Source organism: Acinonyx jubatus, chromosome A2 (assembly GCF_027475565.1).
Source record: "Acinonyx jubatus isolate Ajub_Pintada_27869175 chromosome A2, VMU_Ajub_asm_v1.0, whole genome shotgun sequence".
In the NCBI taxonomy this organism is placed as follows: Eukaryota; Metazoa; Chordata; class Mammalia; order Carnivora; family Felidae; genus Acinonyx; species Acinonyx jubatus.
The window spans coordinates 90179752-90195239 of NC_069383.1; the positions used below are offsets into that span (position 1 = coordinate 90179752).

The 15488-nt window shown below is 39.0% G+C and overlaps 1 protein-coding gene across 1 annotated transcript in view; it reads left to right on the plus strand.

The window, feature by feature from the left end:
* HBP1 (HMG-box transcription factor 1) overlaps nt 1-15488 on the plus strand; it is a 30468-nt gene that overhangs the window by 4863 nt on the left and 10117 nt on the right. Inside the window, exons 2-8 of the mRNA XM_015078722.3 lie at nt 3705-3888; nt 5865-6093; nt 9781-9919; nt 10287-10398; nt 10485-10597; nt 12680-12836; nt 13511-13655. Of these exons, the coding sequence (XP_014934208.1) occupies nt 3705-3888; nt 5865-6093; nt 9781-9919; nt 10287-10398; nt 10485-10597; nt 12680-12836; nt 13511-13655 (1079 nt within the window). The remainder of the gene's footprint in view (nt 1-3704; nt 3889-5864; nt 6094-9780; nt 9920-10286; nt 10399-10484; nt 10598-12679; nt 12837-13510; nt 13656-15488) is intronic.

Consider the following 15488-nt stretch of genomic DNA (forward strand, 5'->3'; position numbering starts at 1 on the left):
AGGTGTTCTTATTATTTCCATTTTACAAATAGGGCATAAAGATTTTAAATAGATTGCCCAGGACACATAGCCAATAAATAGTAAATTTGATACATAAACTCAGGTAGCCTAATTTCAGAGCCCTTATTACTCTGATGTACAAAAACCAAAGAAACTAATTTTCCTAAACTAGGATTGAAGATTCTGACTCAGTCTACCTTTGCAGCCTTAGTATCCATGACCACAAGACACACAAGGCCGTCCTACCTTCTGGTGATCCTGGATTCTGTGTTGTTTTGATTTCATCCATTACTTGCACCTTCTGCAAGTTTGCTCATGTGAGTTTCTCTCATTGGAAGATTTTCCTTCTTTCCATTTTACCCATTCATAGCCAAGCCCTGCTCTGTAGAACTGTGGTCATTTGCTTATTTTTTTCCACTAAAGCACAGATTATTGAGATTCAAGATAAATTATTCATCATTGAGGTCCAACATTGCAACTTGTATAGTGCCTTGTACATAGTGTCTATTAAATGAATAAATATGTATATTTAAATAAAAAGGAATTTGGCAATCATTTTTAGTCCACTTGTTTTCACAGTGCACCTGATGTTTGGAAAGAAAACAAAAAGCAGCACACAGGGTTACCCCAGACCAAATAAATCATATTCTCTGGAGGTGGATCCTGGTCATCATTTTGTTTGAAGGACACATAGTCACAGAATCACTGATCAAGCTTAAAGTGTGCTTGATTTTTTCAGTGAGAAGTGGAGGTTCAGAATAATGATTTGGCCAGTTATGCCTGAGAAATCAAATTGTGTTACTAACTGCATCTCTTGTGTAGCCACTAATTTTGTAGGAGATTTTTTTGTTGTACCTCAGCAGTTTTGCTGTTAACTATATAATAAGACTGTGATTAATTAGTACATAATAGATTATACTGAGCTGAAAAAGTGTTCATTTCTTGCAAATGTTTTGGGCATCTTACGTTTTTTTAATTTAAAAAAAATTTTTTGATGTTTATTCATTTTTGAGAGGAAGAGACACAGAGTGCGAGCAGGGGAGGGGCAGAGAGAGAGGGAGACATAGAATTGGAAGCAGGCTCCAGACTTGCTGAAGCTGAATAACTAGCTGTCTAGTCTCATGTCGTTATACCGTTTTCAGTAACTGTTCTTTTTTTTTTCTTTTTTTTTTAAACTTTTTAATGTTTATTTTTGAGAGAGACAGCGTGAGTGGGGGAGGGGCAGAGAAAGAGGGAGACCGGGAATCCTAAGCAGGCTCCAGGCTCTGAGCTGTCTGCATAGAGCCTGATGCGACGCTTGAACCCATAAACCGTGAGTTCATGACCTGAGCCGAAGTCAGATGTTTGACTGAGCCACCCAGGCATCCCAGTAACTGTTCTGTTTAAGACATGAGTGCCCGGAGTATGTATAGTGTTGCCTGTGTTGGTCTAGGGATAAAACATTTTGTGAAGAAGTCATTTTACATTTCTTCTACTCACTTTGTTTTAGCTCATCCTCACAATTGCTCTAGCAGGAAGGTTGAGCAGCTAGCATTAGTTCTGTTTTACAGATGAAGATACCAAACTAGTGAGAAGCTCAGTCCCTCGGGTCATGTATTTAGTAAGGGTTCAAGCTGGAATCGAAACCCATGATTCTTTACATCTAACCCAGTGCCCTTTTCACTACTCTGTAGAACATCTTAGTGTTGAGTAAGGCTCTAGAGCAGTGCCCAGGATCTGGGTCATCTTTGAGGAGTTCAGGCGGAAAGCACCTGAAGTGGAATGTTAGAAATAAAGTACAGCAACAGGCAGTTTGGCTGCGTGTCAGGAACCTTAAGATGTTTAATTGCCATTCACCTACTAATGTGTCTCTGGAAATCTAAAGTAATCTGATACAAGCAGATATTTTTTTAAAAAAAGAATGTAAACTGTTACTTAAGAATGAAGAAACTGGGGACAGCATGTTCAGCAGTAGGAGGGATAAGGAAATTTTGGTGTATCTTTGTGATGTATATTGTATAACTATTTAAAATAGATGTGTAAGAAAAATTAGTGACACAAGAAAATGCTTATAAACTTACGCTAAAGGAAAAGGCGTCAATTATAAATAATACAGAGTATGAAGGAAAATAAAATCTATGATGATAGGTATATGCATGAAAAATATTAGCAGTATCTAAATCTGGTTGGTGGGATTAGAAGTCACTGTTCCTTTTTTTTTTTAATGCCTTGTTTCATTTCTCCCTCTCCCCGCACCCCCCCCCCCCCCCCGTTAGTGTATTTCATAGTTAGGAAAATTTACTTTGTAGTAAAAAGATTATAAAAAAGCCTTTGTAGAAAAAAATTTGCCAGTGTTACTAGTGTTTCTTGGTGAGTATGTTATGGTTTAGAAAGGTCTGGTATAAATACTAAGCAGTTAACATGTTTTCACAGCATTTTTGATCAGCCTAGTCTGGGGTACCAGATTTTTAGTGACTTTAAATTGCAGTATATTTTATTGTCTTATTGTGAGGAAAAACTTACATCCTGTTAGATTTTTGTGTGTGTGTATTTCATCTTAGCACATTAGAGCTTTTTTTTTTTTTTAATGAGATTTGGAGTAAATCTTTGAAAAATCGGGAAATCTTCCTGCTGCTGTCACCCCTGTTAAATAACGAATTTGATCACTGTCCAAATGTAGAATGTCAAAGGTATAACCACATTTTACTTTCATAACAAAATTTAGTTGGTGGAAATTATTTAGGTATATTAGCCTGTGTTGTTTTCTTCCTTGTGATCACTTTGTGGGCTTAAGATGTAGATTTACTATTTGCTTAAACTTACCATGATTATTATTCATCTTTCTAGAAATAAGTGATTTGGAAGGATAGGTATCTTTATTATGACTAGGTACCACATTTTCATAAAGAAAACAGTATTTTGGGGTGCCTGGGTGGCTCAGTTGGTTAAGCATCTGACTCTTGATTCTGGTTTAGGCCATCCGTGATCTCACAGTTTCATGAGTTCGAGCCCCACATTGGGTTCTGTAGACTGACTGTGTGGAGGCTGCTTGGGATTCTTCTTCTCCCTCCCTTCTTCTGCCCCTCCCCTGCTTGCGTGCTCTCTGGCTCTCTCAAACAAACAAAAGAAAACAAAACATAGCATTTTCAATTTTTGAGAAGTATAACATACGGGCATTTTAAGAAATTGTTTCTTAAAGGTCCTTCAGAGAATGCCGTTTTAAGTGTATTAAACCTGTTTATTTTCAGAGATGAGGAAACCACACAGTTGGCAAATAGAAAAATTGAAATAGAATTTTCAGAAAATGAAAAGGAAATAGAATATTTCTTCAGTCTTTTTTAATTTAATTGAGGAAAGTGTGTTAATTTTCTTTTAAATTTGAAGATACAAGTTGAAAAAGTGGTTTTGTTGGTCTCTCTTTGGGTCTCAGAGTTACCAGATTAAACAAGTAAAAGTATGTATAATGGTGCTAGTATTCTTTTTTAAAGAAAAGATTTTTATAAATTCAGATCCTTTGGGATCTGGGTGTAATTTAGTGCTGACTACATGGTCGTAGCCCAAGAAATCCGGGAGTCTGCCTGGTGTGAGGGACTTGAGGGGGATACAGAATGCAATGTATGATTAAGTGAAAGTTGCAACATTAGGCGTCTCTGATGGATTTTATCCTTCCGCAATCTCCAGATCACACGACGTGACATTTTTTTCTATGTTATTTTTATTTGAAGTCGGAGCACCATAACATGGTGTGGGAAGTGAAGACAAATCAGATGCCTAATGCAGTACAGAAACTCCTGCTGGTGATGGACAAGAGACCTTCAGGAATGAATGACTCACTGGAGTTGCTTCAGTGTACTGAGAACTTGCCATCCTCGCCTGGATACAACTCCTGTGATGAGCACATGGAGCTTGGTAAACAAAATTCAAAGCATTGTAGGAATCTGAGATTCATACTTTTATGGTTAGCCAGCTTCTCCACCTGCCTTCAACTGCTTACAAGTCCCTGAAGTTTTTGTACCTTAGGAGTTTTCAGTGTACTCTTGTTATTGCTCGTAAGATATTATTTAAGACCAACGTAACTTTGGGCTGTTTATGGTTATCATAGAGCCTCACTTACAAATTACCAAACGAAACTGCTTTGGTGGGTAAAAGTTGGGCAGATCTGCTGCGGTGGGTAAAAGGTGGGTGTTAAACACCTCCGGGAAATCCTGCATGTGGCTCGTGTTCCTTTTGAAACGTCCCTGTGAGCTGGTTGGTTTGTTGCTCTGGTGGGGACATCACGGCAGACCCTTGGAACTCGAAGGTCTGACCCTCGTGCTTATCACTGCTGCCAAGCTACACCCGCGAGGTGCGGCCTGCAGAAGTGCATGGGTTTGGTGAGGTAGGATTTGGGATGGTGGTGCTGTGAGGCTGGTGTTGACGAGTAAACAGCTAGTGAGTGACCTGGGCCTGCTGCCCTGTCGTCGTTCTGCGTGGCTTCGGCTGCGTTCAATACGCGGTTTTCTTCTGTGTTCACAAAACCCTTGAGAAACTGTAACTGTGTCACGTGCTGAGCCAGAGGAGATGCTCTTTGGGAATTGGGAGATCCTCAAGGTCTTGGGACATAAACTGCTTGAACGCCAAGGGGTTGCCGGTGCTGGTGAGCAAGGAACACCAGTTTATTCAGCGGTTGATGCTTCACTGTTACAGTTTAGTGTCGGGAGGAAGTCAGAAGTCAGGGCCCAGGGTTATCAAAAACTTGTACCACTCCTCGTTACTTCAGTTTGAAAGTAGTTAATATCCTGAACTGGAAAGACAGATGAGCTCGTGACACACCACAAATAAAGAAGTGATGGTCAAGAACGTTGTCGGCTGCAAGGGAAGGGACATCGCTACATCACTGAGAGACTTACAGGGGGGTTTCTTAAGTTGCTGCAATCTTTTCCGGCTGCTCAGCGAAAGGGGGAGGGCTTCGAGTCGGTTTTCTGAGTGGATATCCTGAATCAGTACTTCTAAGTAAGACCTCTCAGCTTTAGTAGGCTGTTCTGAGTTGTCTGCCTGAATAGGAATTGTATGCACATATGTTCTTTGTAACAGTTTAGAAGGACTCCCAAGACTAGAAGAGTTTCCTGACTGATATATTGAAGGGACCCCGGGACCTGTAGTTTGTTGTAGGTGTGTGTTTCATAAAGAATTTTTTGAGGCCTGCAAGATGCTTTTTCTCCCCTCCTTTTTCTTTTTTTTTTTAATACAATTTTTTTAGAATTCAGTCTTGGTGTTCACAGCTGTGGCATGTACATGGGCGTGTACATGGGCCTTGGAAACACTTTTAGGAAAAAATAACATATTATAGAGTTTAGAAGTCCTCAGTCAAAACAAGTAATTTAGCATAAAGTTGAATGAGTAGTACCTAAACCTTATAATAAGATGTTAATCTCATCTCTGAAAATTGTTCTCAATATTGCAGTAATTTTCTATAACTGGGTAATGAAGTATATGAATAAGTATATATATGTACACATAAAATGCCTTTTTCCTCCTTAAACATGTTAACATAAAAATGTCTTGGGGGTATATGGATAAATTCCAGGTAAGCTGTAAAAAAAAAAATCAAAACACATACCTTGTTTTTACGGTCTGTGAACAGTTGTGGTAATTACAAGTCATTAATACATTTATATTCATTAAGTCTATTTTTCCATCAGGCTGTGTTGACCTTTGAATGTATAAGGTGTCATTTTTCAATGACATTTTTTAATGAAACTTGTTTCATTCAAGAAAACATTTCAAATTTACACTTCTCACGAAATTTATTAGCCACATTTAAGGCCTTCTTCTAGCTGTAATTACAATATTGTTCCCTGTGTTAGTAATGTCTTTTTTATAACTTTGGGTGTATTTATTTGCAGATGACCTTCCTGAACTTCAGGCAGTTCAAAGTGATCCAACCCAATCTGCCATATACCAGCTAAGTTCAGATGTTTCACATCAAGAGTATCCAAGACCATCTTGGAACCAGAATACCTCAGACATATCAGAAAATACTTACGGTGAAAATGAGGTGGATTGGCTAACAGAATTAGCAAATATCGCCACCAGTCCGCAAAGTCCACTTATGCAGTGCTCATTCTACAACAGGTGGGAGTGCTGGCTATATTTTTATCGAAAACTTGTATCATTGCAAAGAGTTACTTATTTTTTTTCTAGTTTTAAAAGTAATAATGTTATTAACCATCTGATGAATGGTTTACTGAAATTAGAATTTAAGTAAAGTCCTTAGAATTGAGCTCATTGTTTTATAATGATTGCAGAGATATTTCACCTAATATCATGGTTTCATATTTTGAGAAGTAGATAAAAGTACTATGAGAAGCACCTGGGTGGCTCAGTCAGTTCAGCACCTGACTTCTGTTCAGGTCATGATCAGGCTCATGAGTTCATGCCCCTTGTTGGGCTCTGCACTGACAGTGTGCAGCCTGCTTTGTATCCTCTCTCTCCCTTTCTTTCTGTCTCTCGTTCTCTCTCAATAAATAAACATTAAAAAAAAAGTGATATGAGTTAAAAAGTTTTAGTAAATGTTTTAAAGTCCTCAAAAAGTAAACTACACCAAGAAATACTTTTATTATATATTTATGCTTAGAGAAATGAAAATTATACTTGTCTAAAGGACCATAACTATAGTAAACATTAAAAACAATTTTTTTTTATGTTTCTTTATTTTTAAGAGAGAGAGACAGAGCACAAGCAGGGAAGGAGCAGAGAGAGAGACAGGGAGTGGGGGAATCCGTAAGCAGGCTCCAGGCTCTGAGCTGTCAGCATAGAGCCTGACGTGGGGCTCGAACTCAGGAACAGTAAGATCATGACCTGAGCCAAAGTTGGACACTTAACTGAGTTGACCCACCCAGGCGCCCCTATAATAAACATTCTATTTAAAAATTTTATCAACCTTGAATTTGGTTCCATTTGATCTAGGTTTATTTTCTTCCACAGTATATGTGAGCTTACGTTATTTACCAGTTTGTGGAAACTAAAATTGCTAATATTAAAATCTTGAATTTAATAAAAGTGGACTCCCATTGGTAAAAACCACTGTTTCGTATACCCAGACCAGAGGACTAGAGTTTCCAGAAATGAGTTGCTGTGCTATGAAATTATGGAAGCTTTGAACTAAAATTCCTAGAGAGACCTAAGTGGATAATATTTCACTAATTATTGCTAAAGTTATAAAGTTATCTATGTAAAACTACCTAGATAAACACAATAGTTTGTAGGGGAGAGAAGTGCCCAGATTTGTACTCACATGGGTAGACAGACCATAGTCTATACAAGATGATGTAGGAATAACTGAATTTTGGTAATGCTTCTAACTTACTGTAATTCTTTGCTAAGACATAAACTTTTCATGTGTGAAATTCTGGCTTTCTTGTAACCCATTAAATTTTGCTGTGTTTTCTTTTCCCCCCTGTTTGGCAAGATATTGGTCTTGATTAGGGCAAATTCAATGTAGTTAACTAAATTTTTCAGTTTAATTCCATGAAAATTTCCGAGAAAGAAAAAAAATAGTCAAAAAGCTAAAAATTTGTTGGTAGTTATAAAAACAGACCCTGATCTTCCCATTGGGCTTTTTCTAGTTTAGAGGTAACACTTCTTTTTTTAATAGCAAACTTAGAATTAATATAGTTCATGGAAAGTTGAGCAAACCCTTAAGGTAGGTAATCGATAAAAACATAAGTAAAGAAGGAATATTTTCCTTAAGATATAAATTTATTCTCTGTAGCTCGCTCTTTCTTTCTTTCTTTCTTTCTTTCTTTCTTTCTTTCTTTCTTTTTCAATGTTTATTTATTTTTGAGAGAGAGAAAGAGAGAGAGACAGAGACAAACAGGGTAGAGCAGGGGAGGGGCAGAGAGAGAGGGAGACACAGAATCCGAAGCAGGCTCCAGGCTCCGAGCTGTCAGCACAGAGCCTGATGTGGGGCTCAAATCCACGAACTGTGAGATCATGACCTGAGCTGAAGTCGGATGTTTAACTGACTGAGCCACCCAGGCACTCCTCTCTGCAGCATTTTCTATGCTTCCCTGCCTCCTAGGGAACAAGACCAAGAGGCTCTCACTGCTGTCTCTCCTGCCTTCTAACATTGTCAGTGGCTGTTCATGCTCCTTCTTGTAGCGTGTTAAACCGTGTTAGTTGTTGAGCTTTGGATGTCTGAAGTTGTCACTGTATAGTACCAAGGGGTTGAGGACAGGTAAAGTTTACATTACTCCTGCATAGATAGAGGGATGGAGAGATGCTGTTGGTATTTTAGACACGTGTGGCATGTTAATTTTTACAGAACATTTAGGCCATATACATTTCAGAACATTGCATTGTTACTTCTCTTTAAATGGTTCAACAGAAGAACTGATAAACCCATTTTCTTTTATTAGTCATGAAGGCAGGATATACTTAAGGAAATTTTAGCAGTTTGGCCATTCTTTAATACTCCATGAAGATATAAATGTTTTAATAAAAGGAAGAACTGGAGCAAAGATGAATCATTAAGTATTTGTCGTTTGAAATCCAAAATTGACTGGAGAATGTGCTAAAACACTTAGAAATTTGAGGGGTTTTTAAGAAGTGATAGGAACATGAAGGCAAAGTATAGTTTTACGGACTCTTATTCCAGAGTAACTTCTGCAAAGATATAATGAAAAAGTGTTAATAAGGGTAAAATAAAAATTGAGGGGCTAACACAGTTTCTCAGGGAGTAAGGGAAGAATCGGAAAGGAAGATATTTCTCCCCCTTTTAAAAATTTTTTTTTTCAACGTTTATTTATTTTTGGGACAGAGAGAGACAGAGCATGAACGGGGGAGGGGCAGAGAGAGAGGGAGACACAGAATCGGAAACAGGCTCCAGGCTCTGAGCCATCAGCCCAGAGCCCGACGCGGGGCTCGAACTCACAGACCGCGAGATCGTGACCTGGCTGAAGTCGGACGCTTAACCGACTGCGCCACCCAGGCGCCCCATCTCCCCCTTTTTAAAAGAGGGTTAGTCCAGGCATGCGTATACTTTTTTCTGTTAAGCACCAGATTCCTATTTTGCATCTCTGAGAACTGTCCTGATTGGGGACCATTGGGCTGGTTGGTCTCCTAGACCTGCAGTCTTCCTCTCTGCTGCTTTCCAGAGCACAGTGCACATGCTGGGCGCCCTGACTGGGAGTGCTGCTTTTAGTGTTACCCCTCCTTGGAACAGTTGACTCTTAATCAAAGGTGATCCTGTGGGAAGATAACTAGCCTTTATGAGTAGATGGTTTTTGACAAGCCTGTATCAGGAAATAGGAAGTAGTGTCCAGTTACAGGAAGTTCCATTTAGGCTGCTTCCTGCTAGAATAAGTTTAAGCATTGTAGCTTCAGGTAGTTCATTGTATCTGCACAGTGACAGGTGGTTGGTAGACGGAGGCTTCGGTGTTGGTCACGTTAGGCTGAGATGCCGTGTTCATACTGACTGCAGCAAAGTAGAAGAGAGAAGTGGACAGGGAGCCTGCACATTATTCGTTAACGTTTGTATGTACTTGCTGATACAAAAATGGGTGAATAAGTGAAAGTAACTTGGAATTTAAAATACATGGATAAATATGAAAAAAACAGTATTTGAAATGTGTGAAGAGGGCTTGGGTAAGAAGCTAAGGAACTGCAGACTACAAATGAAATCTTGATGTCTTTAGTGTTTTCCGTAGGTGTCTTCTATGTGATAACATTGGTATTATGAATATGAAGTTCTTTTCATCAAAAGGAAAGATCTGCTTTAAGGACCTATGCTTTATGGTTAAAACTGCTTCCTTATTTTAGATCATCTCCTGTACACATCATAGCTACTAGCAAAAGTTTACATTCCTATGCGCGCCCTCCACCGGTGTCCTCTTCTAAGAGTGAGGCAGCCTTCCCTCATCATCACTGGAAGGAGGAAACCCCAGTCAGACATGAAAGGGTGAGTTAATTCATGAGATGAAACTGTTACGAAGTTTGCACAGCACTGAAATATGTTAACTTTCCTTTTCTGTGAAGTCCTTTTGAAGCACGTGCAGATGGGAAATTGTCTCATCGCTCTGCTGGTTATCTGGATTAGATTTTACATACAGCTGTGTTCACTGTTAGCAAAGTTTGTTACCAGTGGGAACATGCATTTAACTAAAACTTCCAGAAACTTCAGTTTTCAGAGGCATATTTTTTCCTAAGTTTACAGGTGTTTTAAGTTATCCACTAATGAGGAGAGCGAGCCTGAAGCCTTGGGATAAAGACAGATATTAACAAAATATGTTACAAAATAAAAAAGTTTCTGATATTTTTCTCCATAGGCAAATAGTGAGTCAGAATCTGGCATTTTCTGCATGTCCTCCCTCTCAGATGATGATGATTTGGGATGGTGCAATTCCTGGCCTTCAACTGCTTGGCACTGTTTTTTGAAAGGTAAAAAAACAACTTGAATTTTTGCAGCTTACTTATGTAGCATGCTAGTCAGATAGCTAATATTTGCTTTTCTACTCAAACTTTAGGCACACGACTGTGCTTTCATAAGGGAAGCAAAAAGGAATGGCAGGATGTTGAAGATTTTGCTAGAACTGAAGGCTGCGTTAATGAGGAAGATCTCCAAGTGGGCACTCACAAGGTTGATTTAAAATTTGTAAAACTTTTCCCAAGTCTTTCGTGAGAAAACATAGGCTTATTATTAATCTTTAGGAGTATCCTCCATTTATTTTCGTATTTAAGTGACACCTTACGTTTTAGGTGGAAGTTTTGTGATTGTGTTAAATTACTTAGCTGGATGGAGGGCAGCAGTGTCTTTAGGTTCACCTTTGTAATTATGCTTTCTGAGATGGGAAAATGATGTATTCCTTAGTTCTTTTTATACATTTTACGTTGGGAGAAATGAAATGAACAGGGGTGCCTGGGTGGCTCAAAGTGTCCAATTTCAGCTCAGGTCATGATCTCACAGTTTGTGGGTTCGAGTCCTGTGTCAGGCTCTGTGCTGATAGCTTGCTCAGAGCCTGGAGCCTGCTTTAGATTCTGTGACTCCCTCTCTTTCTGCCCCTCTCCCCTGTCACACTGTACTCTGTCTCTCTCTCTCTCTCTCTCTCTCTCTCTCAAAAATAAACATTAAAAAAAAAATACAATGAACAAATGAACCAAGGCTTTTATCTTATGTAATGTACAAAGTGGTTAATTCCCAAATGGATAATTGAGAGTTGATTATATGAAGTTACTTTTTAAATGATCCCATAAAACATTGGCATTTTTAAGTTGATAAGCAGAAGCAGTAGTTAGGACAAATGTCCGTTAGTGCCTTTAAAATCTTAATCTTTGCAGTCTTTTAATTTCTCCATCTCCACTGTAGGCAGAGGAATTGGGCATGTGAAGTGTGCTTGTTTAAAATTCCTGTTTTGATCCTGCTGTTGTTACTGTTGAGTCTCTGGTCTTGGAGTCAGGAAACCTGGATTGTCTTTCTGGTTCTTCTAGCAATTGTCTGTGTGACTGATGTTGGCCAGATTGTTGACCCCACTGTGTGTGGGCTCCCTGATCTGAAAATAGATTGGATCAGTTTTGACATCTTGTAGCTCTAGGAATGAGAAGATCCCGTAATATAGTTACAGATAACATGGCTGTGGCCTCCACCTGCATGTTGGACACCTGCATGAGTCACAGTCAGTTCTTCCTACTCAGCTTATTAGTATAACCAAGCCTGGACTCACCTTTTCTTCCCCTTTCTGGCCTACTTCTTCTCCCTTCTTTTAAAGGTATTGTTAGCCTTCTTGATTGACAGATTGAAAACCAAGAAGTTGAGTGTTCCCCTCCCTGCCTTCATACTCAGTGGATCACTTCTCTTTCCTTAGAGGTGTTGTGCAGTCCTCCTCCTCTCTCACTACCTCTTTCATGCACTAGTGTCATAAGGATCGGACACAATAGCTAGCTGGTGGCGTGTCGGTCTCGTTTTTTCTGTGACTTTAAGGGTAGGGATCATGGTTGTTAATGTGTTTTCAGAACCTAGCACCTGGTGTGTGCCAACTGCTCAATAAATCAGTTGGATTAAAATTTAGCCCTTTTCTACCACCATGGCACTTGTCCGTTTAAGACTGTGATGGGTTTCTCTCATCATATCTTCAAATACATTGAATACTAGAGGCACCTTTTATTCTGCAGACTTTAATCATCTTAAAGTTGACAGTGGTTAGTGAAAATACTTGCATTGACTTCCAGTGTCCTCTCAAAGGAAAGTTTAAGCACTTCACCTGTCCTTTAGACTCCTTTGCTTACTAACTGGCCCTCCTTTTCAGTCTTCTTTGCCGCACCTCTGAACCCCCTGGTATTTTTAGCAAATACTCAGCACTCTCCAGAGAAGGCTGGTTTTGCCTGTTCCTGGCATGAGGCATGTTCTTCTACCTTCTGGGTTTCATTCTTTTAAATCCCTGTTCCAGTGGGAACTGAACCCTGCCTCCTCTCTCTGAGTTAACACCTCCCTGTATCAAGTGCATTAGCATTGTTACATTTCAGTGAAAGTGCTTGTGCCAGTCTATTTGGCATTGCAGTGATTTATATACGTGCCTTTCTTCACTACTGGGTGGAAAGCAAGGACCCTAAAGACAGGGATCCTGTCTTGTTTATTTTACTTTTTCTACAGACTCTTACACATAATAGGAACTTCATTATGTGTTGAATTAAATATTGTTTGTTTACTCTGTGCATGTATTTTCAGGGCTATGGTTCTGATGGTCTAAAGTTGTTGTCACATGAAGAAAGTGTATCATTTGGCGAGTCTGTACTGAAGTTGACTTTTGATCCTGGTACAGTAGAAGATGGCTTACTTACTGTAGAGTGTAAGCTGGACCACCCTTTCTATGTTAAAAATAAAGGTAGGGTGTCAATTTGAATTTATAGTAACTTTTTAAAGAAAACTTCTTAAATCTGGAAAGATGTCTTGTGGTATAATTCTTTGATGATTAAGAAAGAAACTTGAAGGGCAAACTTCTTTCAAACTACACAGAACTACCATAGAAGGGGTTTATAAGAACACCTAATGGTGCTTTAGGGTCTTAGCAGTCGTTAGGCGGGGCTGCACTTCTCTGGGTATGAACTCGTACATTCAGGTAGCTTACTATATAAGCAGCTCTCTGTTATCTTGGTATCATTTGGGGGAATGTGATATTCTGGTAATTGCACTGAAATCACTTTTCAGAGATTTATTACACTAACACCATGTTAAAAATAATTCAGAGGCTGTTTTGTGGTCTTGGTCATTGTCACCTATTATTACTATCTTGTAAATTGATGGAAGTGTTGATTGATAGAATCTGTGTATTAATAAAACGCTGAATCCAACAAGTTTTGGAGAGCTTCGCACTGCTTAAAGGAAATACTTGGGACTTATTTTGTGGCAAAGATACAGGACATGTTAAAAATCCGCTGAGACTTAAGTAGTAACCTATTTTCAAGGTTCAGAAGGGAAAGGCTTATTGTAGAATAAATAATTAGGGTCCCTTCTGTCAATCCCTATCCTTTATGTAACTGCTGTTTGATTTGATTTTAGGTTGGTCATCGTTTTATCCAAGCCTGACTGTGGTACAGCATGGCATTCCATGTTGTGAGATCCATATTGGTGATGTATGTCTACCTCCCGGACACCCCGATGCCATTAATTTTGATGATTCAGGTGTTTTTGATACATTTAAAAGGTATTATTGGATTCTTTTCCTGTTAACGTTTACCTTTAACCTCTCTAATGGTTGCGAAGTCAGATATTTAGGAGGCTAAATCTCAAAGGTTTGAAGATTATAAAAGGACTACTTAGAGCAATATGATTAAATGAAAACATATTCGGTAATTGAACTAACAAAGTAATAGTTCCAGGGGAGCTTTACACATAGTCATCACGCAGGAAAACCATGAGTTCATAAACATTTGGTATTAGATTAGGAAAGATAGCACATGTTACATGACCAGGAACTAAACGGATCAACTTTGATAGTTATTCTATATATATAGAAAACTGCTGTATCTGGCCAGCTGTTTTAACCAGTCCTTAAGTCTCTTAGTAGTGTTTTTTTGTACTTACCTGTCCTTTTCTTTCCATAACTGTATCTTTAATAATTCATTTCGACCAAGGGCATTAGTTGCATGAATTAACAAATAGTAAAAATAGCAAAAACACTTGACATTTGGAAAATCTTAAAGAGGGAAGTGAGTTTTTTGGACATCCTCTTGCTAGTACGTGGTAGAACAGAACAAGTACCCCTGTGTCCTGATGCTCGAGGGGGTTGATGAGCTGTCTCAGTTTGTTCTGGTCTCAGCACTGAGAGGCCCGCATTCCTGGAAACCCCGCAGGCCTGGCTCAACCAGGGCAGTTATTCCCCTACTCCCAGAAGGTATCCAGAGAAAGTCTGTTTATAGGTATCTGGAATTTTAAAACTCATTTTTTCTTTAAGATAATTGCTAGTGTTTATTTTTAAGAGAGAGAGAGAGCAAGTGGGGCAGGGGCAGAGAGAGACAGAGACACAGAATCCGAAGCAGGCTCCAAACTCCCGAGCTGTCAGCACAGAGCCTGACTTGGGTCTCTAACTCACCAGCTGTGAGGTCATGACCTGAGCCGAAGTCAGATGCCCAACCCACTGAGCCACCCCAGAGTCCCTCTTTAAGATAATTATTAAGTTCATAGGCATTAAGAGAATCCAGAATACCTGCTGGCCTATAGGTTTTATTTATTTCATTAATTTAATGTAAGAAAACGTAAGGTTAATATATTTTTATTTTGAAAGGATATGTGAGGCTGTTATTTTAAAAAAGCACCTAGCACAGGCCCTGGCACAGGCTTTATGCTCAGTAAACATCTGCAGATTGCAATCTAAATGCTATTTGGTTACATCCCTCACACACTCTGTTCTTTTTACAAATTCAAGAGAAATGAGGTGGTTTTGAGGTCTGATACTCTTAAGTATTCTTAGGATGTAGGTCAGTGATACCTCGTATGTTTTGGTGAGAATATTCTAAAGATAGAAAAACTTTGGAAGATAATTTGATCTTTTTTTTTTTTTTTCTTATTGAGAGAGAGAGAGGAACAGAGAGAATCCCAAGCAGGCTCTGCTGTCAGTTCAGAGACCGACCAAGAGCTCAATCCCATGAACTGTGAGATCATGACCTGAGCTGATACCAAGACATCAAGGGTCAGACACCTGACCGACCAAGCAACCCAGGCGCCCCTAATATGGCTTTATCTTAGAACACTGAGTATCAACAATTCCATTCCTGTGTGTGTGTGCCCTAGAGAAGTAAATCCTTACAGACACGCAGAAGGAGATGTGTAAGTTAGGTCATCGTGGCTGTGTTGCTCAGGATCGCACAATGTGGAAACAGTACAACATTAAGTGGAAAATGAATGAGCCACAGCCATATATTTTGAAACATGGATCAATTTTAGAAATAATGTTAAGTAAAATTAGCTTCAGAAATACATGGTAGAATTCCATTTTTTATGTGTGGAATCAGATATTCTTTGGAAATAGATCTAATAA